This window comes from Chelonoidis abingdonii, chromosome 22 (genome assembly GCF_003597395.2).
Source record: "Chelonoidis abingdonii isolate Lonesome George chromosome 22, CheloAbing_2.0, whole genome shotgun sequence".
Classification (NCBI taxonomy): Eukaryota; Metazoa; Chordata; order Testudines; family Testudinidae; genus Chelonoidis; species Chelonoidis abingdonii.
In genome coordinates, this window is record NC_133790.1 from 5,582,799 (window position 1) to 5,607,706 (window position 24,908).

General features: G+C 43.7%; 3 protein-coding genes across 6 annotated transcripts in view; all 3 read right to left on the reverse strand.

The window, feature by feature from the left end:
- Positions 1–7,992: 7,992 nt before the first annotated feature.
- LOC116836740 (disintegrin and metalloproteinase domain-containing protein 9-like) lies at positions 7,993–10,164 on the reverse strand. The gene has a single exon (XM_032800579.1). It carries the CDS (start codon positions 10,144–10,146, stop codon positions 7,993–7,995), a length of 2,154 nt encoding a protein of 717 aa, XP_032656470.1. The 5' UTR covers positions 10,147–10,164.
- A 2,698-nt stretch (positions 10,165–12,862) lies between these two features.
- On the reverse strand, positions 12,863–15,141 carry LOC116836726 (disintegrin and metalloproteinase domain-containing protein 9-like). Its single transcript, XM_032800552.1, has one exon. The coding sequence runs from the start codon at positions 15,083–15,085 to the stop codon at positions 12,863–12,865; it is 2,223 nt and encodes a 740-aa protein (XP_032656443.1). The 5' UTR covers positions 15,086–15,141.
- Positions 15,142–17,812: 2,671 nt separating this feature from the next.
- The window catches only part of MAPKAPK5 (MAPK activated protein kinase 5), a 32,042-nt gene continuing 24,946 nt past the window's right edge, over positions 17,813–24,908 (reverse strand). For 2 of the 4 annotated variants that reach the window (XM_032800513.2, XM_032800515.2), the window contains 3 exons: positions 23,138–23,259; positions 22,168–22,272; positions 17,813–21,781 (listed from right to left, as the gene is read on the reverse strand). In XM_032800513.2, coding sequence (XP_032656404.1) covers positions 21,687–21,781; positions 22,168–22,272; positions 23,138–23,259 — 322 coding nt within the window. In that variant the 3' untranslated portion in view covers positions 17,813–21,686. The remainder of the gene's footprint in view (positions 21,782–22,167; positions 22,273–23,137; positions 23,260–24,908) is intronic. The other 2 variants (XM_032800514.2, XM_075060131.1) reach the window with 1 other exon arrangement.

Below are 24,908 nucleotides of genomic sequence, written 5' to 3' on the forward strand. Positions count from 1 at the left end.
CAGACTAAATTGTTTAATTTCTGCTCCAAAGACCAGATCATGTTCAGCTGACAGTACTTAAATGAGTAACCCCATTTAAGTCAAGAGGGCTCTTCGCATGAGTAAGGTGAACAGGATTTGGCTTGTAGTCCATTTGTAATAGTGACATGTAGCACTTCTACAGAGCATCATGTCTTCAAATAGCTTACTGACATTAGCTAATTATCCCCAAAACACCCCGTGAGCAGGGCTGCTGGAACAATGTGTATAGTGGGGGAACTGGGAGCCATTGAACCAAACTGTAAACCCTTGATAAGATGGACACCACTTCAAGCCAGGGGATGCTACTGCACTCCCAGCACTCCTAGTTCCTGGATCTGTGACGTAAGTTCTATTATCTCCATTTTACAGATGGTGACCTGAGGACAAGCATATTTAGGGGATGGGAATGTGGGACTGGGTCGAGACCCTCCCTTCCAGGGAAAACTGGCATGGACAATTGTGGGAGTGAGGTGGCTGTGAGTGATTGCCTATCAAATGCCCAACTCCTACTGCAGTAGGCAAACCCCACTCTGGAACAGGAACAGACTATTGGCCACAGAAGTCTCAAGCCTCATTGGCTGGGGGAAGCACAATCACTCCAAACCAAGGGCAAGGGCTTGGCTACAGACCACCTGGGAGACTCTGGACAAATGAGCAGACAGGGCAGGGCTGGAAAGCAGGACTGCATGCAGCTGGAGGGGATTTTGGTTTTGGAGAGAGAAATCAAGAGCTGCCATGGCCACTGCAGAGAGGGAGCAATGTAGGCCACACAGTCTGGAGCCAACAGGACAGCTGAGACCAGTTGTCAGGACCCCAGCATTCTGAGTGTACAGCGCACCCCAGCTCCAGAGTGCCAGGCAGGTAGAACTGACTGAAGGGGGCCATGGATCAGTTCAAAACAGAGAGCAAGTGCTTACCTAGGAGGGCATAGGGGGCTGTATGATATACGCTGTACCAAGGGGAAAAGGAGCTTGTGTAACCTCTGCTGGAGATCCTTCCCTGGGGTTACTCCTGGCACTGTCTGAGCTAGATCCAGGGATTGTTCTGTGGTTAAGTGGAGTACTTGGTCCAGAGGTCTAACAATCCTCTAGGGAAAAGGGTTGGTACTTGTGCAGAGGTATGTGGATGGGGACCCAGCACCGCCTTCCCCAACTGTGGGAACTTCTCTCCCGACAGTACTATTGTTCCCATTTTATAGATGGTCACAGAGACATTTAAGGGACTTGCATTAACACAAAACTCCAGTGCTACGGCTTAGAATGCTGCAGGGAAAATTTTAAAAAAAGTTAATGGATTTAAAAAAAAAATCCAAATCCTTTTTTTAGATTAGATATTTTAAATCCATTTATTAGCAGAGCTGTTATATTAGTTCTTACAGGGTGCATGTAGAGGTGGGAACAAGCTTCATTGTTATGGATCAGTCCTGCAGGGAGACAGACTTTACACCAAAGGGAGAGAGAAATTTAAGACTAAGTTAAACAGGTAACAGTAGGAGTTTCACAGAAACCTTTCCACCAAAACACTAGTTGAGCTGAGGCTACCTTCTGCCAAGGTGCTCACAACTAAGAGGAATGGGCGCACGTTATGGCACAAACAGAACATGTCCAGGGCTGCTACTGCTCTGTCTTTCATAAACCAAGATCAAACCTGTATTTTCAATCCTAATGACTTTATTCAGGAACACGAGAGAGAAAGAACACATGTAAGCTTCACCACAAACTAAGTACTCTCAGCCTGGAGATGCAGGCTAGAGAGACTTTGCAAACAAAACTGCCACATCCCCTTACAATGACCTAGCTGCAGTGAGGTTCATTAGCAGTGAGGTTAAACACATCTGGGCAGCTACAAGGGGCAAACGTCCAAAATCATGCATGCTCCTGGGCTGTGTTGTCTCTTGCTGTTGTATCCCACATGTTGTCTCACTAAGTTCTATAACAAATACATTGATGTAGAGTCTGGTTCCTCTGATGACTGTAATGTGATCATTCATTATACAGCCCCAGGGCTGCACATGGTGCTTTACAGACAGATAAGTTAGCCTAGGGGTTCTCAACCTGAAGGTCGGGACCTCTCAGAGGGTTGTGAGGTTATTACCTGGGGTGGGGGGGTCATGAGCTGTCAGCCTCCACCCCAAACCTCACTTTACCTCCAGCATTTATAATGGTGTTAAATATATAAAAAAGTGTTTTTAATGTATAAAGGGGGGTCACGCTCAGAGGCTTGCTATGAGAAATGGGTCACCAATACAAAAGTCTGAGAACCCCTGAGTTAGCCCCTGCTTTCAGGAGCTCTTAGTCTAGAAGCTAAATTCTTCGGTTCCCACTGAGGTGGTGGGAATTCTATTCCATGGGAGTTTTTCCCAAGTAAGGACCTCAGGATTTGGCCCCAGGTTACCTAGGATGTAGATTCTCAGAAAACTCAGAGCCAGGTTCAATTCTGTTTGCAGTATTCACCACTGGAGTAAGGCCGGTTGTTAGGAGGACACAAATGACCGTCAGTGCCAGTGCTGACAGGTCTTCATGCTCCCCCAAAAGCCATCTTTGGCACTCACTATCTGTCCTTCTCAGCATCTGTACTCGGGCCTGGAGCTGGACATCAGACTCAGACTCATTTTAAGCACAGAAGAAAAGCCATCATTGAACTGGACCTTTTCCAGACCAAGAAACTCCAAACCTTCCTGCATGTAGTAATGCTAACCACTGGATTGCTGGCATTTGCCACGTTACCATCCTAATAAATGTTTAGCGGGAAGTGCATTAAAAGAGTGGATACAAGCTAATAGGAATCAGTAAATACACATATAAGGATAACATTTCATCCCTAATTCATACTATCCCTTAAGGGGGAGAAAAGACTTTTGAGAACTGTGAATTTCTTGTGTCCCCACCCCCCCGTAGTAAATCCAGAGTTAACTATGACTTCACTGTTATCCATATGCTGAACTTTCCTAGCACCTTTTTTTCCTACACATTTCACTTCCACAATCACAGGCCCCTTCTATTTGGGCTAAAGGAGACTCACCATTCACTGGCAGCAATATAGCACCAATGACACACAGGTGAGCAGTTCTGATTCTATCCAGCATAGGGCAGTGCAGCACAAACACACACACACACAAGCTATGTCATTTATATAGTATCAGGATTTTTACATTCAAAACACTGTACAAACTAACTAATGTAGCCTCATAACATCCTGAAAGGTAGGGAAGTCTAGTCTCCACTTTATAGGTGTGGAAACCCAGGCACAGAGTAGCTAAGAGACATGTCCAAGGCAATGCCGCACATCAATGTCAGGATTAGAGCACAGGCACTCTTGGCTCTAGGTCTGTGCTCTATACACTAGACCATACCAGCTCCAAGGGTTAGTCTAGGGGTGGAAGGTTTCTGACTTTCTTTTAACTATGTGGTAGTTAACTGGCACTGGCAATTCATAAAGATGCAAATAGACAGACAATGCTTGGTTCCAAGCCAAATTTCCACAAATTATGGCAGAGGAAACATGTTTTTAGTTAAAGCAAATGCCTGACTTGTCAGATCCAAACAACCTTGAGCAGGGCCGGTGCAAGGAAGTTTTGTGCCCTAGGCGAAACTTCTACCTTGCGCCCCCCACCAGCCCTGCGGCAAATCCCCACCTCCCACCTGCCCTGAGGTTGCCAACCCCGCAGCAGCTCCCCGTCCTGCCCTGAGGCACCGTCCCCCACTCCCCGCAGCAGTGCCCCGCCCTGGGGAGCTGTGCAGCACCTCCTCACCCCAGCTCACCTCTGCTCCGCGTCCTCCACGAGCATGCCGCCCCCATTCTAATTCTCCACCCAGGCTTGCGGCGCCAAACAGCTGATTGGCGCCGCAAGCCTGGGAGGCCAGAGAAGTGGAGCAGTGACCACACGTTCGGGGAGGAACCGCTGTAAAAAAAAGTTGGGGGCACTGCTTTTTGGCACCCCCAAATCTTGGCGCCCTAGGCAACCGCCTAGTTCGCCTTAATGGTAGCACCGGCCCTGACCTTGAGTAAACTTTCTTGGCTTTATCACTATACCCAGAATCCACTGTTCTTCGGCAGTCACTCCAGCTACGCTTCCTTCCCCAGAGGAAATTCCATTAGAATCCTTCAGCTGGTTTCTGCTGGTTACAGTCAAAGGGCAGAACCAAGACCCCTATCCAGCATCTGGGTGCACAATGGCAGGCCGCTGCACATCCACAGGTTATTGAGCTGCAGCACTGGAGCCTTAGCTGCCAGCTGGAGAAAGCTGAAAAAAATCTGACTGCTCACCTAATATATTTGGTGAGAGCAGAGGCGTTGGAGCAACCTCCAAAATCAAAGCATTGCATTGTGGGGTAGAGTTAGGATCAGCTGAACACATGCAGCTGTAGTACTTGAATGACCATATTGCTGATGTACTAGTTCAACCTAGACTTCAGCTATAGGGCTTGTCTTGGGTGTTATTCCCACCCATTACTGCTAATGCTTGTAAAACACCTGGGGTAGCTATTGGATGAGGTTTTGAAGGGAGCTATCACATAGCACAAAGCCAGGGGCCAGCTAAAGGCCCTGCTTTGCTCGATTCTGGAGCACTGAAATACTGACAGACCTCTGCAGTATGATAGGAAATTCAGGCTCCTAAACTGGGAAGAAGAAAAGTGTTTTGGCCTTAGCCTCTGAAACACCCGCTGCAGTGGAATGTTTCAAACAGCATCTTGTCATCTTCTTCCATGTCTGGTTGAAGGTGAACAGCCTACAAAATGTGACTGAGGATAAAGAGGGCCTGAGACTATAGCTGCATGAGTCCCCCGGTTTGCAGACTCTTTCATGTATCTACAGAAGTTTTATCAGTTCCAGTGTATAAACAGAGACTGGGCTCCCTTAAACAGATGGCAGCATCACCTTGAGTTGTTGAAACTGGAATAAACTAGGCAGTGGAGAAATATACTGTAGGATGCAATCCTGTGCTGATTGGGATTGACCAAGATGGGATATCAGATGGATTTTATTGTTAGAAATTATTTTATGGCGCCCACCAGTATAAAGGGTGCTTCCCAGAAAGTCAGATCCCTGCCCCAAGGAGTTTATAATCTAATTGATGGACAAAACAAATTCTAGAGACTGGCTTATGTCTAACTGGAGAGATGAGTGATGGCTTTTCTGTCATTAACTTCTATGTTTCTCTGATAATTGTTTTGGACCTCTTCTGATTTTGCTGGTTCATTCATTTCATGCTCTAGGCTTGTGGGCTGGATGGCCGTTTTGTATTAAAACGTGTTTTAATACCATCTTCACCAGAGAGCTATATGTTGTGAATTGCACATTCTACAACACATCATTGTTAATTAATACTAAAAGAGTATTCTACAACACATTGATAATTAATAGTAAAAAAAAAAAAAAAAAAGTATTTTTGGCACCCCTACGTTCTGTGTTAGAAATGTATCACATCATTTGTCACAGGGCAGTCAAGAATCATTCTGAATATAATACCTTCCGCACATCAAAAAGGTCTTAAATTTAATTGGGTAATTTATTGCTAACTTGATTACTCTTTATTCAGTGGAGTTACTCTGGGTTTGAGCACTACTGTAATATTTACACCATTGTTCCTTGCTCACTAGTTAAGTAGCTCTCTTTGAATGGTTTCAAAGCTTCGGTCACTGAGGGCAAGATTTTCAAAGGTATTTAGGAGCCTAAAGCTACATATAGATGCCTAATGAGATATGCTAAAGAACCTGAACAGGTTAGGTGTCTGGGGCGGAATGCTACAATTCTACTACGTTCAGCCACTAGGTGGCGCAGTATGTAACCATCGCAGCAATCTGCCCTGTACAAGGAGATGACAGTGCCCAACCCCTGTCAAATGCTTTTGATGTCTCAGATTTCATTGCCAGCAAACATTTAGTATTCAGAGCTGATGCATCCTTTTTTGGGTGGGCTTGTGTGAGGGGTTTTCCTCCCCCCACCTCTCCAATCAGAAATGAATCATTCCCACTGTGATCACATAGTTATGCATGGTGCTAGCGCTAGGATTTCGGTGAGGAAGAGCATGATGATTCTTTGGGGGTAGTCCCAGAACATAGGTTCCCTTGTATACGAAAAGGGGTTGAGGGTACCTTCATGCCGTGACCAGCCTCCCACTGAAGGAGATACACAGCGCAGCTGCTAAGGCTGGAGGAAATGGGTAGATGACAACATTTAAAAGGGATTTCAAGGCTACTTCTCCAAATAAGGGCCTGAGGGCAGCAGCCATAGGAGAGTTTCTGTATGTGAGGGTGAATTTTACTACTTATATAGTAGAGCTCTTTACCAAGAGTGATATGAGGTCCGAAAAACCTGGTGAGACAAAAGCACTTCAGTTTATTTAGTTTATCCAAGAAAAGGTTAATAGGTGACTTGATCATGGTCTAGAAGAAATTGCAAAGGGAGAAGGTTTGTATGAGTAAAAAGCACTTGAGCAGACAATGGTAAAAGAAGATAGAGATGTGCAGAGAAATAACTGCACTATTATATTTTGCACCTTAATTAACCACTAGAATAACTTATCTAGGGATGTCACTATTTCCACATCACTTGACGTCTATAAATCATAACTGAATGTCTTTTTAAAAGGCACTCTGTAGCTCAAACAAGCTAGGACTTCATGCAGAATCATTTGGAGAAATTCACTGGCCTGTGTTTGGAGCAGGTCAGACTATATCATTAAAGTGGCCTTAAAATCAACTAATTTTATCAGCAGACCCTCCACTCTTGTGTTGTAGGTATGTCAATATTACTGTTACCATTTTATAGACAGAGATACTGAAAGAAAGTGAGGCAGAGATGGTCAGTGACTTCCACAGAAGGCATCAGAGGAAGGACTAGGCTGCAGGAGTACTTCGCACTCAGGGGATTTATCTACACTGGGAAAGCAGGTGTTTAAAACTTGCTAATAACACTACTGATTTCCCCCGTCAACAAACCTAGCATGTTTAGTCCACTTGAACAAATTGCCTCTTATGCTATTCAGCTGCCTCCTCAGGTACCCAGAAGCCACTCTAGTTACTTGCCAGAGAAGTTGGCTCATCTGCAGGACAGTGGCACATGGCTGGGAGGAAGCTTTAATGATTGGGTTACATCAGTTACATCCACCAGGCTGATTTTAAAAGAAAAAGGTTTCTAGTCCTGTCTCTTGTCACAGATGCTGAGATCAGCCTTGACATGTCCAGATCCATAACATCAGAGGCTGCCAAAGCACAGTACTCTCTGTGAGGCAGCAGCTTTGACTGTTAGCAATGTTTGTTTGCTTACTCACTAATTTACATTCTCCATAAAGGTACCTAAAACTTTGGCACTAGCTCTAGTCCTAAATAGGTCCTGTGTTAGTTGATCATCATGGCATGCTAAATGGTGCGTCGCTCTAGCGGGCTCTTGCAGACTGATACAATTGATAGGGCTGTCATTTTGTAGACTTAGGGAGTTTTGTTGGCTCTCATGGAGTCTGCTATCTTGTAATTTATGTCAGAGTCCAGAGCCTCAGCTGGGTCTCTTCAAAACCCTTAATGAATTTAAATAAGTAATTTGCAATGTGATCTTCCAGCCACTCAGTTTAATTAGTAAGAACCTACTTTATTATTTTTTCATATTCAGTGTAGAGCTGAAAATTGTATAACTTTCATCTTTATTTGGTAAGTTTTACTTTTCTTTATTTATACCCAAACCAAACGTATTGAAGTTTCTGTCTTCCTTAACAGAAGATATAATGCTAATGGTAAGAATTTATAACTTTAAACGAACCCCCTGAACTAGTAAATTGGATTCACTGAAGCTCCAGCCAGGACCACCAGCCTTTCTAAGACAGCAATGGGAAACCCTAAATGAGGGATTTTCCATTGTGCGTTTCACTTATGTTGTTTCCTTTCTTCAGACTTCTTTGAATCCTTCGCTGCTGGCCGACCTTTTGGTTGTGCCTTCTTGAGGAATGTACGACGCAGACATGATAGGATAGGTTTTTTAAAATCTTCTTACAGCAAGAATAAGAGCAATGAGGATGAGGAGAGCAAGACCAATTATTGCCCAAAAACCCCACCAGATTTTGTCACTCACTCTCTGTGGGGGAGGGCCACTGTCAATGCTTCCTCCAAAGCCATGGAACTGACAGCTTGGAGGGGCCCAGCCCTCAACACAGTGACAGTTTTTATTATTGTTGCAAACTCCTCTCCTGCTGCACTTTTTGTCCTCATCACATGCTCTTTTAATCACTGAAGCAGCCATACATGTCCGGTTCATACAAATCTTTGTGTTGCCACACATTGTGCCATCTGCCACTACTCCGATGTCAACAATATCTACCCCTGGATGATAGTCTGTTCCCCAGCACCACCCATTGCCTATCGGCGTTTGAATTATGGTTGCGTATTCCTCCAAGACAGGTATGTCTTTTACATTCACACACTGCACTCTCCCACACAAGCTGTTGCTCTCGTTGCATTTCTCAAATGCCGTTTCTTTCCCGTCACCCCCACAGTTGCCAAACCGATCAGCTTTTACATTCAGTTCATTGAAGCAAATTTCTGGAGCAGCTCTAGCTCCTTTTCCAAAGATACTTTCACACTGTAAATTATGGGTGGCACATTTCCCCTTATAACAGTAGCCATTGTCACTGCATGCATTTCCATCCTGCTCATACACATCTTCAGGACACCACTCGGAAATCCCATCACAATACTCGGGCAGGTCACACTCATCTGCAATTGCTCTGCATGTTCTTCCTGCTGGAAGAAACTTACATTTTCTACAGCACTGTCCAACAGAACAAACAGCTCCTGGCTTCAGTGTGCAATTGTGATGGCAACAAGGATCTCTTCTACATTCTCGTAGGTTCCCACAATCACAGTCTTCTCCATGGTCCACTACTTTGTTACCACAGTGTTGAATGGTAAAAAGTGCATGAGGTTCAGGGATGTTAAACAAACAGTTTCCTTTTCCATTATCCATTAGGTCTAAAAAATAATTTTTACTGCAGTTACTGAATAGACTGGTTCTTGAACTTGCTTCACTCATGATGCAGCTTGTGTGTTTACCACACACACAGCCTGTGTGATCATGCTCCATGCCAAGATTATGACCCAGTTCATGAGTAAGAACCTTTGAAAAGAGTACTGGAGAATTAAAAACGTATGCTTCAACTCCTGCTCCATAATAGCCTTCACAGATCCCACTTACGTATGCCCGCCCAACTAGTGTTCCAAAATTTTTATGAACAAATAGGTGTGCAGCATCATGTTTCACTCGTGGAGAAATATTAAGTCTTCTCCAGTCATTAAAACTCTGAAGAAGCAACCTAATGTCTTCAGGAATGTTAATGGGATTGTTTTGTGTCCAAATCAATAGCCCAACCAGAAGTATACGTAACTTTAGAGACTGAAAATGAGAATCTGCCATATTGACTGTGTCAACAACGAGATATGTCACATTGGTTTCATTTTTCCCATGATAGTCAAACAGTTTTTTGTCTGCCACTATAAAGAGCTTGAGATACCTGGTGTGTCTGAATCTTACAGACAGGTCTTTACCTATTAAGTTCTTCCTAGTCTCCATTACTGTTGCTGGATGTTTTCTTTCTCCCTCATTTACTTCACACTTCACAGCCTTGGGTTCCATCTCCTCTGTTCGATAAAGACGGTGCTGGAATGTAAAGGAAGTCTCCACAGGTTCAATACCATAGTTTAAGCTCCCAATCTGGAGAAATCCTTTAAGTCCAGAGCAGGTGCTGAGGGCCACATGAGACTCTGGGGTATTTTCCACATACCCATGATAGTAGCAATCATCTGGAATGTGGGGCTGATCTACTCTCAGTTGACCTCTAGCATCGTACGTGAAGACTGGGAAATTTTTTACTAGGAATCCTTTCTTCTGCTTTAGGTGAACTACATGGATCTCACCTTCCACCTTGATGGCATAGGACATCTCATCCTTGGTGGTTTTGCCTTCCTTGGGTGCTAGTTTCCTCGGAACTATCACTTCATAGGAAGCAAACCGTGGAGGTGGATGAGGACTAGAGTCTGTGCTGGGAAGGAGAGGCCCCAGCAGCACCATGGAGAAGCCCAGTCTGAGGAGCAGCCCTTGTCCCAGCACTCTGTCCCTTGCCATCAGACTCCTCTGCATTAACGCTAATCCTCTCTGGGTCTGGTTTATGGTCACTGCTTTCCAAACTGGAGCAGAGAAGGGAAATTGTAGGGTGTGTTAACTCAGCAGCACGGTCGTTAATTCAGTCACCGAGTGGCTCCTTCTCATTTTAAAAAGCAGCAGGTAATGCCTCTCTCTCTCTCCACTCCCAACTGCTGCCCATGCCCGCTGCCAACTGCCTCTCTGAGCTTTAGTGAGTAGACACAGTGAACTTCTCTCCTTACATTTCATGCTCCAGATCAGCATCAAGTAATGCACAAAGGGGCCAGCCCCCTTTCACAACTCCATTTCTGTGGGCTCCTTCCTCACCCATCTCTCCTTTGTAACATCAAGGGCTCATGCTCACCATTTGTGGGATACCAAGTACCACAACGCAACAGACCTCCTCGCTATATAATAAAGCACAGCCCCACTAACAAAACGCTCTATGCAAGGAAATCCAGGCTTCTAAATGGGCAAAACCAAAAAAAAAAAAAAAAAAAAAGATGGGTTATGTTTGACCCCTGAACTTCCTGCGGCTGTGGAATGGCCGGGATGGCGGTTGATTGTTTTGGTGCCTCTTTAAACGTGAACATTCTATGGCATGTGGCTCTATGCAAGGAAATCCAGGCTTCTAAATGGGGCAAAAAAAAAAAAAAAAAAAAAAAAAAGATGGGTTATGTTTGACCCCTGAACTTCCTGCGGCTGTGGAATGGCCGGGATGGCGGTTGATTGTTTTGGTGCCTCTTTAAACGTGAACATTCTATGGCATGTGGCTTGGGGTAGAGAGGGGCTTGGAGAACAGCCATGTGGGGTTTGTGCAGAGCCAGACTTTAGGGCTTTCCAATTATGTAGGACGTCAATTAGAGAGAATGAGTGTGTATGTAAAACTAGCACTTTTCCAAGCTATGCCAGAGCCCAGTGCTATGAAAGTCCAGCTATGCCCCGTTCCTTGAGTCAGCTCTCACAAGAGCTGGTGCAGCTATTCAAGCTACAATTCACAAAAGTCCTTGCTGTGATGCAATTAAAATATTGCTGCATGTGGCACCTGTGCCACGACTGCAAGACAGAAATGAAATGGTATCTAGCATTTGGCACTGTCCCCATTCCTGTACACCACAGAGCACCCATCCCATCTTCCACTACCTTTTTCCAACACCTTCCCATCTTAAGATAATGAGGTGCCTGTGCTTGGAGAAATCCTTTGATGTGCTGAAAGGGGACAATTTGGTGAATGGGGTGCTGGATGGCTGTCAGCAGCTACTATGCTGAGGCTTGGGGGTGGGGGTGGGGGGGCAGTAAGCTTGAAATAGGGGGCTTGTGAAGAGGGAAAATGCAGGTGGGCCATAGGCTGTGTTGCCAAAAACAAGCATTTAAAAATCATGACTCAGCTCCCCGCATAGTGGGAGATGATTTTAAACAGGGAGGGACCTTTCCCCCCCGCCCCCGCCGGTCTGCATTCTGACCTTTGAGCCTACAGGGTGAGGCTGCCTGACCCTGATTTTCTGTGGGCTTCAAAATTCAACTTGAACTGCTAAAAAACCACAAAAAGGGGTGAGCCCCCCCTGCTCGCTGCTTTTAAGGGATTCCACTTGCCCTCTCCTACGCCCTGGGGTGGGGTAGGCCAGGAGTGGCTGCCATTGATCCCACTCCAGCCTTTGCCCTTATCAATAACCCATCTCCCTCCTGACCCTCTCTGGGAAGCCTCCATGGCTTCTTCCTTCACTCACCTATATTTGCCCACGTCAGTGTCCTTCCCTTGGGGTCAATGACCCTTTCTCAGTACCCCTCTCTGCCTCCTCACAGAATATGGGGCCGCCCTCCTCCCTCAGGGCAGCAGAACTTTAGCCCCATGGTTACAATGGAGAACACGGACAGTGTCAATTTCTTTTAAGAGCTGCTTCTCCACAGGCTGTAGGGAAGTGGCAGCCATCTTAACTGCGGGCTGCCCATGGCGTCTGTCTCACTGAGAACAAGGCGAGATGGCGGCCATTTGGAAAGCCGACTTCTGCTGAAGGGGATGATATTAGATGCCAGTAGGGTGACTAGACATCCCAATTTTATAGGGACAGTCCCAATTTTGGGGTATTTTGCTTATATAGGCTCCTATTACCCGCCCACCACTGTCCCAATTTTTCACATTTGTTATCTGGTCACCCTAGGTGCCAGTCTCTGCTGAAGGAAAAGCCTGTGGGTTGTGAAGCAAAAATGGCAAAAAATAGGAAGCTTAGCCCTAAATATTAAGTTTTTGAAACTCTCAGTTGGGTCTCTCCTCTCCTCTGCCCGCTTGTGTGCCACTTCACCAATATCCTAAAAAACCACATTGGGGATGAATGGGGAAGTGGGGATGCCGGATTCCAATCAGACCCCAGTTACAAACCCTGGCACAGACAAGCTGTGAAGTGCTTAGGGCCTGATGGGGCCAGGGGGATAATAAATAGATTTAAATCCATCAGTTTTTTTAATTCGCTGATCATTTTGCTATTTGATTCCAAGACCAAATTTATTTAAATATTTTTAAAAAATGGAACAAACTGCCAAAAGTGTGCGTGCATATGTATAAAGTAAATTTACATGAGTCCTACTTAAACTAGTCATCCGGATCCATCGATTATCCAGCAGGGTTCCCCAGGCATTCCCACAACTGCTCTGAGAAACCCTAAACCATGGACTTGCCACTCTGCACTGGCTGTTTGAAGCTAACGCTGCCTTATTTTCACACACTCCTGAGAGATGGGTGCAAATGCCCAATGCTTTCACATGCTCTACGAATCACTGTTGCTATAGGCTTTTTAAGTAAGAGAGCGATAGCTGCAGTGACTACAGCGGCAGCAAGGGTTATGCCCACAATAGTTCCAACAAAACTAAAGAGTCCAACTTTGGAAAGCGGGGGGGGCCCACTATCAATGCTTCCTCCAAAGCCGGCGAACTGACAGTTTGGAGGGGCCCAACCATCATTACAATGACAGTTCCCGTTACTGTTGCAAACCCCTCTACCGCCGCATTTCTTTACAGTACAGTCGGATGTCAGCACTGTTGTCTCATTGACACATGTATGGTTAATACAAATCTTGTTTGTTCCACACTTTGCCCCATCTTCTACTATACCAGTATCAGAGAGCTCCATCCCCACGTGAAAGTCTGTACCCCAGCACCACATATTATCCACCGGAGTTTGAATTAGGGTTGTATGATCCTCTCCCCAAGGTATTCTTTTTACATTCACACACTGCACCCTTCCACACAAGATGTTTTCCAATTTACATTGCTCAAACTTTACATCGGCCCCGTCCCCTCCACAGTTGCCAAACCGATCCCCTTTTAGGTTCACTTCTTTGAAGCAACTTTCTGGAGCTGCCATAGCTGCTTTCCCAAAGAGGTGTTGACACTGTAAATTGTGAGTAGAGCAAAACCCATGAAAACAGTAGCCGTTGTCACTGCATAAAGTCCCGTCTTGCATATACACGTTCTCTTCGCACCATGGAGAAGTCCCATTGCAATACTCAGGCAGGTCACATTCACTTGTCTTCTTTCTGCATGTTTTTCCTTCTGGAAGAAACTGACATTTGTGACAGCACTGTCCAAAAGCACAAATAGCCCCTGGTTTCAACTGGCAAGTGTGATCACAGCAAGGGTCCTTTTTACATTGCTTTTTGGAGCCACAATCGCACTGTTCTCCTGGGTCAACTATGAAGTTGCCACAATGCTGCACATGAAATAGTTTTTCAATTTCTGGGACGTTATTCAGACAGCGTCCTTGCCCTGACACTATCAGGTCAAAATAGTCTCTAGAACTGCAGTTACTGAATTGATGGACTTGTGTATGACGCGCATTCATGATGCAGGTACTGTCATTGGCACATACGCACTCTTTTTCATCATGTTTCATGCCAATATTATGTCCCAACTCATGAGCAAAAAGCACAGCAAACTCCCTTGAAGGGCCATGCATGAATGCTTCGACACCCGATGCACGTTTCTTATCACAGACACTTCTCAGGTACGCTTTTCCAATGTTTGCTCCAAAATTCATATACACAAACAGGTGTCCTACATCATGTGGCGCCCGTGGATAAATGTGACGTTTTCTCCAAAGGTTAAAATTGAAAAGAACCTCACTTATATTGTGTGTAATTTTGATGGGGTTGCTTTCTGTCCAAATTTCTAGTCCAGTTAGTAGTATGCGAAGACGAAGAGGATAAAAAAGCTCATCCACCATACTGACTACATCAACAACTTGCATTGAAACATTAGTTATATTTCTGCCTGAATATTCAAACCGCAGTTTGTCCACCACTATAAGAAGCTCCATATACTTAGTGTGCGTCCAGGGATGAAATGCCTCCGCTTTGGGAACCTGCCTCCTCTCCGTTTCAGAAGCTTGATATTTGATCTCTTTGGCAGTTAATCCACATGTCACAGCCTTGGGTTCCATCTCCTCTGTTCGATAAAGACGGTGCTGGAATGTAAAGGAAGTCTCCACAGGTTCAATACCATAGTTTAAGCTCCCAATCTGGAGAAACCCTCTGAGTCCAGAGCAAGTGCTGAGGGCCACGTGAGACTCTGGGGTATCTTCCACATACCCATGATAGTAACAATCATCTGGAATGTGGGGCTGATCTACTCTCAGTTGACCTCTAGCATCGTAAGTGAAGACTGGGAAATTTTTTACTAGGAACCCTTTCTTCTGCTTTAGGTGAACAATGTGGTTCTTTCCTTCTGCCTTAATGACATAGGACACCTCATCATTGGTGGCTTTGCCTTCCTTGGGTGCTAGCTTCCTCGGAACTATCACTTCATAGGAAGCAAACTGTGGAGGTGGATGAGGACTAGAGTCTGTGCTGGGAAGGAGAGACCCCAGCAGCACCATGGAGATGCCCAGTCTGAGGAGCGGCCCTTGTCCCAGCACTCTGTCCCTTGCCATCAGACTCCTTGGCATTAACACTGGATTAAACTGAATGCTCTCTGGATCTGATTTATGGTTGCTGATGTCCAAACTGGAGCAGAGAAGGGAAATCTTGGGGCATGTTAATGCAGCAGTACTGCCCTTAATTCAATCACAGAGCCGCTCCTTCACCCAGTACAGCCCAACATCTTAAAAAGACACAGCTAATGCCCCTCTCTCCATTGCTAGCTGCTGCCCATACCCCCAACTAACTGCCCCCCTCTCTGACTCTGAACATTTTAATGACCGTTATATTCCCCACACTCTCCTTACATATCACCAGCTAAATCCGCCTGGAGTATCAAAGCTGCCTGCCGCCTTTCACATACATTTTTATGGGCACCCTCCCCATCTGTGTCTTTTGTATTTTCAGGGGTGCTCTCTCTCTTTCTGGCAGGGTAATACTACATCCAACAAAGCAGCAGGCCAGCCAGAGAGCCCAACCCCACTATATTATACAGCACAGAAACACTAACAAGTCTGGCTGCGAAAGGAAATTTAGGCTCCTAAACTGGGGAGAGGATAACACTTATAAAATGTTACTCCCGAAACTTAAGCTGCAATGGAATGGCCCAGATCGTGTCTGTTTCTCTTCGTGCCTCTTTGAATGTGAACATTCTACGGCATGAAGCTCAGAATGCAGCCATGTGTTCCCCATGCAGGGATGGGCATGAAATGGAGATTTGGATCCCTGGGATTCTACTCAATATAAATCTGGAATGAACAAGGCAATGGAAAGATGAAGAGAGGTGAACAATTCCTCAGTCACTCCTTGGGACCTAATATAGCAACAAGACACACCTTGGGTTATTAATTAATGCTTTTTGGTGCACTGGCTAGCATATTGCCCTTTTCTAAACACCCTATTGCTGCTCATAAGCTGACATTTTTTTTTAAATTGGTTTTTGCAAAGTGGGTTGCATGCATTGAGCAATGTAGCCTTCTGCTCTGAAAGATCTTCTCACGGTAGGGTGAGAAAATGAAGAGGCTTGTAAGCTTCCTGCCTGCTACAATTTTACGTATATACAGCTTGCTTGTGTTCTTGTAATCTCTCTTAAGTTACCAGGCCTTTTCAGGGCTGTTCTTTCCTCCCTTCTCCAGCAACATGGATGCTATGTCACAGCAATGCTTTATAGATCAAATAGTCACTCACTTTCTATTATGCTAATAATTAAAAATAATTTTACTGAACAGTTAGGTTATTTACAATTGAAAGTGGATTGGACAGGCAGCAATGCCCCAAAATTGCTGTTACTGTGTCTTCCTCATCTCCCTCCATCCCCAGCCTACCTATCTTCAGCACGTCTCCCTTCCATTCCCTGTCAGCTTTAGGAGTGCAGATTTCTTAAGCATTTTTCACTGATGAGGTCCTCGTTGGGTTGGTGTCATGGTGTAGCATCAAGGCCAATTAGAATGTGCCTTTGGACAGTCACTCTTTCCATGTCTTCCTGACATATTCTAACAGGGCTCTGAAGATATCAGACTGATATCAAATGCAGACTGTAATACAGTGAAGTATGAGTTAAGTAACTAACTACCCAAGAAGCAATAAAAACCATCAGTCTCCTAGTAGAGGGTGTTCTTTACTGAAAGGTTGGACAAAATTCTACAGGAAATCTTGGGACAGTTCCCATTTGTGTTAAGTTCTTATAAAAGCAACATCATTACAGATAGAAATCTCAACATAGTGAACTCAAAGCCTTGCAATGCCTTCCTTTGCTTCAGTTTCATTTTCTTTAATGCAATGGCGTGTGAGAGTTTTCCCTTTATGCAACACATTAAGGAAATAAGAATAACTAGTTTCTGCTTTCAAGAAGACCCTTACAGTGTGAGGTCACCAAATGTAAAAGGAAACATCAGATTTAAAACATTAAATTGAGTCTTAGCTACCACAGTAGAAACACATCAACTTTATCTCCCCAATCAAAAATTACAGCTACAGTGAGTTATACAGTAGGACCTCAGAGTTACAAACACCAGAGTTACGAACTGACCAGTCAACCACACACCTCCTTTGGAACCGGAAGTATCCAATCAGACAGCAGCAGAGACAAAAAGGAAAAAAAAAGCAACTACAGTACAATACAGTGTAAACTATGAAAAAAAAATAAAAGGAAAGTAGCCTCTTTCTTCTGCATAGTAAAGTTCCAAAGCTGTATTTAGTCAATCTTCACTTTTGAAAGAACAACCATAACTCTTTGAAATGTTTGTAACCCTGGACGGAGTTACCAACAACCTCCATTCCTGATGTGTTTAGCTCTGAGGTTCTACTGTATGTACTCTGACAGAATGGGGCCAAGCTGTATTCTTATCGAGTGTACAATGCTGCCATCTACAGGGAGGCATCATAATTAGGAAAGAAGAGATGACAGGTTATCTTGCCCCACCTATTATCAGTGCGAGAGTGTCACCTACCTTTATTTTCTGGTGCTTTGTCTAGCCCAGTTTTGTAGTTTGCCCTTAAACACAGCACATTCTATCCCAAAGCACTTTACAAATATGAGTAAGTTTGGCTGCCCAGCACTCTTGTGAGGTGCAAAGGAATGGGACTATTCCGTTCTACAACAGGCAGGTAAAACTGAAGCAGAAAGGTCAGATGACTTATAGTGAGAGAAACAGAGCCCAGTTGTCCTTGGTGCTGACCACAGGACTGTCTCTTTCTCCCTTTTGGGCTACAAAGATTTAAATTCAGCCTTGATCCAAACAAAAAAGCCAGATACCTTTTAAGTTTAGTAAAATCATTTTTTATGTACACTGATGAATAATATTTACAATCTAATACTGATCCAAAATAAACTAATATTACAGATAACACTGAAAAAGAGAAATGAAAATATTCTTAATACACAGAAGTTAAACATGGCATATGAAGGGTTCCAAGAGAGATTTCCAAAGCAAAAACACGTGGTAATGATATCAAAACTTTAACCACTTCCTGTTTCCAAGCCAACACATTCTCCTTCTAGACAAGTTCTTCTAATCTTTTCTTTTTTAAATGGACCCAAACAGTCAAATCACAAGATAAGCCAGATATATAGTTAAAAAAAATATAAAAGGTCAAATGATTTCAGGCAAAGATTTATTTAGTTTTATTTAAAACCAAAAGAACTCCTCACATAGTAGCTTCCTTTATCCTTTGTGTTTTTATAAAGAGAGGTTCTTTTATGGGGTACCATCCATCAGACCCTTTCAATTCCAGATAATTAAAATATTATAGTCTGCTAAGGAGGACTGGTGGAGTTTATTACCAAACAAAAATATGCACAATCAAGACAAAAAACCTGGCAATTTCATCCACTGAAAAATAAAAATGTAGGGCAGAAAAAATAAAATTTACTTTAAAAATATTTAAATGAATCCATATAGTGTATTTAATTTTGAATTCAAAAATTTAACTTAATTTTTAAAATAAAATAAATCAGTTTTATCATTTTATAAAACCATTTGACCTTCAGTTTCAACTAGTGTCACCATAATCCCTTCTTTCCCACATGCATTTCAGATTAATCTATTCTCAATTTGTATATGGACAATATCAAAGTAAACTTACAAAAGGCAGTTTTTCCACCAGAGGCTTGGAAATTTGACTTCTCCCCCTGCAACCCTGCACCGTTAAAATACTGAAACCGTTCTAAGTCAGGCCTGAATTTACCCATCTTGCAATTACTAACGGCATGAAGTCATCCTGTCATTTAAATAAAGTAAAACCGATAAATGGAGGAGGGACTCAGTCACAATGCTCAGTAACTAGCCAGCCAGTTGTAGGTCTTCCTTGCCATTTTCTAGCCCTGGTTTGGATTTCTCCTAGAAGTAGTTACCACAATACTCTAAGGTTTTCTACAAAATGGATATTTTGTATTGTGGAAACAGTTTGAAGCTAGTTCTTACAGGGGATTACACAATAGCAGCACCAAAGGGGTTTTTGGGAATCTCATCTTGGCTTCGCTTCCAAAGCAAAGCAATATGGAAATACCAGGTCACTGGTTAAGGCAGTGGTGCCCAAAGTTTGGCCAGTGGAATTCTACAAGGCAAGCCTTGTCATGGTCACTTTTAATGAGAGATGATGACAACCTGATGATCAACTTGCATGAGTGAACAAGTCCCTGCATACTATACACCATCTTGCTCACAAGCTGAAATTGGTTGGATCATGACAGAGCATGGCATTCTGGGACCGGTATTTTTTGTTGCCCAGCATTCCATATTAAAGATGAAGATAACTACAATCTGATCCATTTTATATGGGAGCTACATGTGGCCTTATGCTCCTGGGAAGATGCCAGTGTGGTGCTCAGTTGGGCAAAGTTTGGGCCTCCTGGCTCATAGGATAAAGCTTCAAAGCAGTTTGTGGGGAATTAGCTACACAATTCCTATTAAAATGTGACTGCCTTGTTTAATTCTCCATACACCATGCTTAAAAGTTGACAATTAAGATGTCCCAGGAAAAACAGATGTCGAGTGAAAGTTTAAAACAATCTAGAATATTTAAAGACTTTATGGATGTTGACATGAGCGAGAGATTAGTGCAAAGGAAAGGTGTACCAGCCTGAAGCCTTGCAGCTGCTACTACAGAGAAGTGAAGAATGCTCATTTCTGCTAATGTATTGTACCTATGCCTTAATCTGGAGAGGTCATCTCTTTTATGGAGGAGGACAGTTAAAGTATTTCATTTGTCCTATGGACCATTTGTCCTATGGACCACAGCCTTGGAAGTTATTCCCATCTCATATAGTTTTATGGGGCAGGACAGTTACTGACCAGAACTAGCCAGAGATCAAGTTCACTTTCCCAAAAAATTAGGTTTCCAGCAAGGAAATATAAAAGCATTATTAATTGCGTGCTCGTTCACTACCTTTCTCATTAGTATGTATTAGTGCACAAGTATTCCATGTAGTGTTTAAGGGTGCAAATCTTACTTACGCAAAATCTCCCATTGTAGTCAGGAAAGGTGCTAGCTAAGCAAGCACTGTGTCCTAAAATTGCAATAATCAGGCAGTTTAAAGCTTTAAGCAGTGCGGGTACTGCTGGAAGGGATGAAAACAGCCGACACACAGATGATGTATGCATTGGAAAAGAATGCAAACTGAAACATCTCCTTTATGTAGGAAAAAACGAGTTATTGTTTACAGAATCCTGCAAAAAGTATCAGATGCAGCTTTGCTAGCCAAAGCAAACAGGTAAGAGGAAGTCTGATTTAGAAAAAAGACAGAATGTGGCCCAACTGCCATACTGAGTACACTGGGAGATTTATGGCTCAGGTTGTTAAATGTAAACCCAAGAGTAATTGAGCTATAAAGTGTAACAAAGTTCAAGAGTAATTACTCCTAACAGCCCTGAATTGGCACTTCAGTCTGCAGACCATACTTTCTCTGTGTCTGCACAGGTATGGTACCAAAATATCTCTATAAAAAGCCTTCAACGAGTCTCAAAAGAAAGGAAAGTATCAGAAAATAGAAAACTAGAAATATTTACAGATTTTTTTTAAAAAATAAAGCAGATTTTTTTTTTTTTTTTGAGCCAAAGTTTCAGACTAGTGTAAGGATTTGCCCTTCGTGGCCCTTCACAGTATGCTGCAGCAGAGCGACTTGAGTTGGGGGCAGCTCTGGGTCAAGCCCTCCCCAGGCAGATGAAGCTCAAGAAAATCATAGAGCGGATGTGCTTGGACTCCAATGAGGGACATAGATGGATGACCACTAGCCATCTTGCACAGCAGGACTGTGATTATACACAGGATGATCCCTTCCAGTCAGGAGAACAAGCTTGGTTCTGTGCTTCTACAGGGTTATATATTCCAGAAGGAAAATGGTGGAGTGGTGTAAAAAAACAAAACTCAGGCTCAACTATTTATGTGGGAAAAAGGCAAACAAATCCACCCACATGTTGCTGCCTGAGGGAAAGATCACCATTAAAATAAAAACAATAAGCACAAGTTACTGAAGTTCCCCCCCTACTGTTTTAAAATGAAGACGAGGAGTTTGATGCTGAACAGCCACTCAAGTCCTGGTGAAGCCAGGAGCAAGATATGGAGCTGGAGAAGAGAGGTACAGAATTACCAATCAGAACTGAAAATTATAGCAAGAATATGGACTTGAGTACATGTCTCCTTAGCAATGCTAAGAGTGGCTCTTGAGTTATCTGGCAGAGGAGAAAGTTGTTCTGCTGTCACTACAATGCTGCAGATTTTAGGTAAAAAGGGTGCCTGTGAAGTTTGTTCCATGGCATTTGCTTCAAATATTTACTGAGCAAAATGCTAAGAAACTGTGGTTGTCTCATTCATATACTTAGTCATTGCAGCTGTCTGTATAGCATCTTCTGCATCTGGTTATTAAGAAACAAAGAGTCTTTAACAATATAATTTGTCCCATTTAAGGGACTCATGAATTAACAGTACATGAGTGATCATATATACCTTGAAGAACTGAGTTTTTAAAAAAATATTACAGTACCAATGATTTTTGTATCTACAACTATACAGGATTTTCAAGCAGTGTGGAAATTTAATGAAAATTATGATTTATTAATTTACATAAAAATATTTTACAGTTAAAGAATAGCTTTCAAATGGTAAAAAAAAATATATAGTAACAAGCTCTAGCTATTGTGAATCATGGGAGTTTGTCTGCTCTTCAATGACTTGTTTCACTATTTCTGCCAGCTTTAGCCGGTCCACCTTATCTGTGAATCCTCTGCCTGAAATTAAAGAAAAAGCAAGTCAGCTTCAGTGTGGTGCAGGGAGGAAAGCAGACAGTCGTAACTGGCTGAATACAAACTGATGCTTTGATCCCAGACAGTAAAGCTTAGGGTAAAATTCTGAAAAGTCCCCAAGTGACTCAGAAGCCTAACCCACATTCAGAAATCAGTGGGACTTAAGTGCTTTTTAAAATGTTACCTGAGCCTCAAACATAAAATTTAAATGGGTTTTGAAAAGCCATTTAATTAATGTTCTGTGCTCGCAAAACTGACACCATTTGGGGCCATTTAAGCCTGAATGGATTTAAAACAGGTTCGTTAAAATGGTTTCAAAATATACCCTGCATGTAAGAGCAGTCTCTGCCTTAGGAGAAGGCGTCACTTACCATTCCAGCTGAAGCTCTGTAGAGTGTCTCGCAATAACTTACACTCCCTATTATATTTCCATGCTTCCTGCATCACTTCATTCAGTTTCTCATCTTCATTCTCTCCTATTTAAAAGAAAGACAAGATAAAACAAAGATTTGTCATATAAATTCTCAGCAAAGGATGCACCCTTCTTTTTCTGCTGCACACTGGTTTTGGGAACAGAAGTTTTGTTTAGAAAGCCATTTTAATAGCACCATATGCCACTGTTAAAGCAAGGTGTTAACACTTTAATACACAGGTAATTTACAATCCACATGCCGTTACAAAGAGCAATCCTATTCTTGTAATTGGAAAGTTTTGCAGTGATCTTTCCCACATCTCAATCCCTCCTTCTACCAGGTCTCCATTGAGCAATACCTAGAAGAATCCATGTAACTGCTCTAAACAGTAACTCATTCCCCAGGGTCTGTAGAGCTGCCTTCTATCCTCTCCTGCCTCAACAGGGTGCGATTTCCTTCGAATGGCTGCACAACTGACAATATGCACCTCCACAGATCCCCTACAGTGGCATGTGTGACTCCCAAGCACTGGAAGGCTCTTATAGCTAGACATCCCATCACACACACATCAGCAAAGGGTTGCACCAAAGTTATGCATATGAATCAATCTTCTGCAATGAAGTTTCCTATATAAGGTGTCAGAGATACACATTCTAGGGCAAAAGGGCATTGATTCACGTGTGTGTTACTTTTGCCTTCAGGGCTAGTAAAAAGGAACAATTCCAAAGATGCTGGGCTTTCCTGCAAGGAAACTATTGTCCTATAGCTATAAAACAAGCCCCTTTAGGACTCCATGTCAGGCAATCAGCTCCCTATCTCCTGAGCCTGACTATAGCAATAGGAATGCTGGGCATACTCCTTCACTGCTGACACACGGGCTAAACTGGCACCACAGTAAACACGCATTAACTTTTTTAAAAGCAGTGACCTTTACCAGCCTGTGGTAGAATACACTGTGCAATGACATCTCTGAGTTTTTCCAGAGCCACATTGGAATCGTCACTTCCATTCTCAGGATCGTGGATATAGACACCATCCTTTGGTTTAGTGCTGTAACAGATGGGAGTGAGAAGGAAACACTATTACAGTCTGAGCACAACACAGCCATGTAACCAAAAGCCAAATCTAAGAAGAAAATAACTGCTAATAGCAGAAGTCTGAAAGAAGTCTGATCATATCCATTACTTAATACATAATTCTGAACCCATGTATATTTCTCTTATAGGATCTGGAAACCTGTAAAAGAAAGTAGATTTATTAAAAGTTCCGACGTAGTATTCTGCCTTACGATGGCACCTTAGATCAGAAGATTAAGACTTTTACTTACATCATAAGAACGGCCATACTGGGTCGGACCAAAGGTCCATCAAGCTCAGTATCCTGTCCTCGGACAGTGGCCAATGGCAGGTACCCCAAAGGGCATGAACAGACAGGTAATCATCAAGTGATCCATGCCCTGTCAACCCATCCCAGCTTCTAGCAAACAGAGGCTAGGGACACCATTCCTGCCCATCCTGGCTAATAGCCACTAATGGACCTATCCTCCATGAATCTAGTAACATGCTCAATACTCCTAGAAGGTAGGTTAATATCCCAATTGTCAGATGAGTAAACTGCAGCACAGCGAGATTAAGTGGTTTGCCCAGTGAATCAGTGGTAGAACTTGGAACAAATCTTGAAGTTCTGATTCCCAAGCTCTCCTGCTCTAACCACTTCCTTATAGCTAGGTCTGCTCCATTCTAACTATAAATGATATAGAATCATAGGACTGGAAGGAACCCTGAGAGGTTGTCTAGTCCAGTTCCCTGTACTCATGGCAGGACTAAGTATTATCTAGACCACGGGTCGGCAACCTTTCAGAAGTGGTGAGCCAAGTCTTCATTTATTCATTCTAATTTAAAGGTTTCGCGTGCCAGTAATACATTTTTAGAAGGTCTCTCTCTGTCTATAGTATATAACTAAACTACTGTCGTATGTAAAGTAAACAAGGTTTTCAAAATGTTTAAGAAGCTTCATTTAAAATTAAATTAAAATGCTGACCTTACACTACCGGCCCGCTCAGTCTGCTGCTGGCCTGGGGTTCCATTCACCTAGGCTGGCAGCAGGCTGAGTGGGACTGGTGGCCGGGACCCCGACTGGCAAGGGGCCGGCAGCCAGAACCCCAGACCGGCGGGGTCCCAGCCCTGCCCACATACAGTAAGTACCTACCTTCTCCCTGGTTCGAGCCCAATCTCCTCCTCTCTCTCTGCACTGAGCTGAGGGTGGGAGTGCACTGAGCACAGGGCTGGGGGTGAAGGAGCAGGCTGGGGGTTGCAGTGTAGGATCTGGCCAGGAGCTAGAATGAGGGAGGAGGCTCGGGGTTGGGGCAGAAGGTTTGGGTGTGGAGTGCTTACCTGTGCAGCTACCATTTGGTGCGATGGGTGCGGGTGGGAATGGGGGGGCGGTGCAGGAGCTCCCATTTGGTGCTCAGGGTGGGGGTGGGATGTGGGGGGTTCAAAAGGCAAGGCATGGGGTGTGTGGGGGCTGGGTATGTGTGGGAGGTGCAGGAGTCAAGGCAGGGGGCTGGGGATATGTGAGGAGGGTGCAGGAGTCAGGGTAGAAGGCTGGGGGCATGTGAGGAAGGTGCAGGAGTCAGGGCTGGGGGCATCTGAGGGGGGTACAGGAGTCATGGCATGGGGTATGAGGGGGCTGGAGTCATG